The sequence below is a fragment of the Vigna unguiculata genome, chromosome 8 (genome assembly GCF_004118075.2).
Source record: "Vigna unguiculata cultivar IT97K-499-35 chromosome 8, ASM411807v1, whole genome shotgun sequence".
NCBI lineage: Eukaryota > Viridiplantae > Streptophyta > Magnoliopsida > Fabales > Fabaceae > Vigna > Vigna unguiculata.
Genome location: NC_040286.1, coordinates 28,284,608 through 28,287,922, shown reverse-complemented (window position 1 = coordinate 28,287,922; position 3,315 = coordinate 28,284,608). Strand labels below are relative to the sequence as shown.

The 3,315-nt window shown below is 38.9% G+C and overlaps 1 protein-coding gene across 1 annotated transcript; it reads left to right on the top strand.

Annotated features, from left to right (window-relative positions):
* Window positions 1–432: 432 nt before the first annotated feature.
* Window positions 433–3,085, top strand: LOC114193306 (fructose-bisphosphate aldolase, cytoplasmic isozyme). The gene is made up of 3 exons (XM_028083039.1): window positions 433–701; window positions 1,167–1,394; window positions 1,926–3,085. The coding sequence occupies exons 1-3, from the start codon at window positions 674–676 to the stop codon at window positions 2,744–2,746; spliced, it is 1,077 nt and encodes a 358-aa protein (XP_027938840.1). The 5' UTR covers window positions 433–673; the 3' UTR covers window positions 2,747–3,085.
* The last annotated feature ends 230 nt before the right edge of the window (window positions 3,086–3,315 follow it).

Below are 3,315 nucleotides of genomic sequence, written 5' to 3'. Positions count from 1 at the left end.
TTTTCTTAAAAGTACAATAAACTAACTCAGCATGGTTTACTTAAAATATAATAATATTACACTCGGTTCGTATTTAAATTTAATATCATTTAGAAAAACAATTTTAAACAAAGGAATATATTATTGATTCCGTGACTAAAAGTCATTTAGAATACTCTAGAAGAAAAAAATTAGTAATTATTAAATAAAATAAATGGTCAACATTTGGTTATATTTGATAATAAAAATAATGATATTTAAGACCAGACAAAAGAAAAGGAAAAAACTTTTTTGGAAAGAAGGCAGACTTTGCATGACTATGCAGTTTTCACATTGTTGGTGTACTTCAAATTACAATTGGACAGGTGGGCTTGCATTGATGAGCTGAACAACGGCGTTGGCCCAATAAATGTGGGCCTCTCAGTCCACAGAAAACGAAAACCGCCATTCAATTTTGGTGTCCTTGATTCCAACGGCAGTCCACAGAGACACAACACACACTCACCAACTTCGCGAGTGCGCTTCCTAAGAGCCTAGTCATTTTTGCTGTTGTCGTCTCCTCAACGCAACGTCATTATCAACATCACTATATAAACCCCTCTTAACCCTTTTCCTCGTGTTCACTTCTTACCCAACCTCACACCTACCTTGCTCTCTCCGTTCAACTACCTCACCGTCTTCTTCCTCCTCGATCATGTCTCACTTCAAGGGCAAGTACCATGGTACTTCTCTTCCTCTATCTCTCACTCTCTTTTGCTTCGATCTATTCTCATACCACTCGTTTCTTTCTAGATCTAACTGTTTCATATGTTTATCTATTGATCCGTTTATTTTATGCCTTTGTTTGAATTAATATGGACTTGTTTGTGTGGATTTAGATCTGATGGACTCAGATCTGGTTTTTCATTCGAATTTTTGTGGAAAACTCGTTTGTGATTGTTTATATATCTGCTCTTTCGCGAGATTTTGTTCTGGTTTATGAATTCTGCGTCGTTGTTGATAGTCTAAGGTTTCTTTGTCTTACCTGCTGTTTTTACTGCACATCTTTGTTCAAACGATGAAGTTCAACTTGTTTCCTGTTTATTTTGTTCGTCTTTTTTGGATTTGTTCATGTTTTATGCTGTTTTTTTCGGGATGTTTGGATTTGATGTCTGTGTGGTGCTGTTGGTTGATGATTTTGCTTGCAGATGAGCTTATTGCCAATGCTGCTTACATTGGCACTCCTGGAAAGGGTATTCTTGCTGCTGATGAGTCGACAGGTACGATTGGTAAGCGTTTGGCCAGCATCAATGTAGAGAACGTTGAATCCAACAGGCGTACTCTTAGGGAGCTGCTTTTCACTGCTCCTGGTGCTCTTCAATACCTCAGTGGAGTCATCCTCTTTGAGGAAACCCTCTACCAGAGCACCGCTTCAGGTACTCGATTTTCCAGGATCTTAATTGGTTTAGTTTGTGATGAGCATTGCATCATTGAGTTTCAAGATAAAACTGTGTTACGTCAATCAACGTTCTAAATTGTGGTCAATTTATTGGTGGTCGTTGACGTCGCAGAAAACTATGGTCAAATGTGGTAAATACAGCAACAATTATACCACCGTTTTTGTTGGAAACTTGTTATTTAAGTGCAAGTTAGATACAATTTAATATGTGCTTTTGGTGTTCATGTCATTATGTAAATCTTTATTGCCAATACTGCTTAGATTTAATTATCTAAATCTTTGTTGTCTTATTGAGAAAATCTAATTTTGATTGGAGGATGAAACTTTAAATACCTAAGGAATTGCGTTAAGTTTTGTCCTATTTCAAAACCTTTAATTCATGATTTATTTTTTTTCTTTTCGTTTTCCCTTAATGGCTAGCCAATATAATGTCTTCATTTAAATAAAGATGGATCATAGTGTCATATCCGTTACACTACTAACCATGTTGTAAATGGGTTTTATGTAGGCAAGCCCTTTGTTGAGTTGTTGAAGGAGGCTGGTGTGCTTCCTGGTATCAAGGTTGACAAGGGCACTGTTGAGCTTGCCGGGACCGATGGGGAAACCACCACTCAGGGTCTAGATGGCCTTGGTCAGCGTTGTGCCAAGTACTATGAAGCAGGTGCACGATTTGCCAAATGGCGTGCCGTGCTGAAGATTGGTCCCAACGAGCCATCAGAGCTCTCCATCCATGAGAATGCCTATGGATTGGCCAGATATGCTGTCATATGCCAGGAAAATGGGTTGGTTCCCATTGTTGAGCCGGAGATCCTTGTTGATGGACCTCATGACATTAACAAGTGTGCCGCTGTCACCGAGCGTGTCCTTGCAGCATGCTACAAGGCTTTGAATGATCACCATGTTCTTCTTGAGGGAACTCTATTGAAGCCAAACATGGTGACACCTGGATCTAAATCTGCAAAGGTTACCCCTGAGGTGGTTGCTGAACACACTGTTAGAGCCCTTCAGCGAACTGTACCTGCCGCAGTTCCTGCCGTGGTTTTCTTGTCTGGTGGACAGAGTGAGGAGGAGGCAACCCTCAATCTCAATGCCATCAACCAGGTTAAGGGGAAGAAGCCATGGACACTCTCTTTCTCTTTCGGAAGGGCACTTCAACAGAGCACCCTTAAGGCATGGGGTGGAAAAGATGAGAACGTGAAGAAGGCTCAAGAAGCCTTGTTGGTAAGAGCCAAGGCTAACTCAGAGGCAACTCTTGGAACCTACAAGGGTGATTCAGCCCTTGGTGAGGGTGCCTCAGAGAGCCTCCATGTTGAGAACTACAAGTACTGAGAAAAGTTGGTTCTCTATATCGAGGCTAGTGCGGGTAGGAATCGGGTGACAACCGAATTTCTTGCTATTGAGTATTATGGTTTGACTCCTCCCAGAATAATCGTTTGAAATTTTGCTTTTTTGTTTTTTTAGTGTTCTGCTATATCATTTTAGTTTCAGTGTATTGGTCAAACATGTGCAAATGGAGGGGATTTTAATTTGTCTTGAAGAAACCACCTTTCTAAACGAAGCTTTGAGCTTTGTGTTTATTTGCAATTCTCCCGCTGTTTTGTTTTCGTTCTGCATAATCATGAGATCGATAAATGGAAGGGTTTGTGATATACATACCTTTTTAATTCATCAATATTTTATGAATATATTTACACAATGATTACGTGTATGTTGTGTGTATGAATATATTTCATAATGATTACATATGTTGACTTGATTATTTACAAATTCTTTAATCTCCGTATATTTTTATCAAATTATTTTAAAATAAGAAATGTGCTGTATGACGCCAGGACTCAATAAATATCTATGTTATGGCTTACTTTTATTTCTTTAAATGATTAACACATGTGATGGTA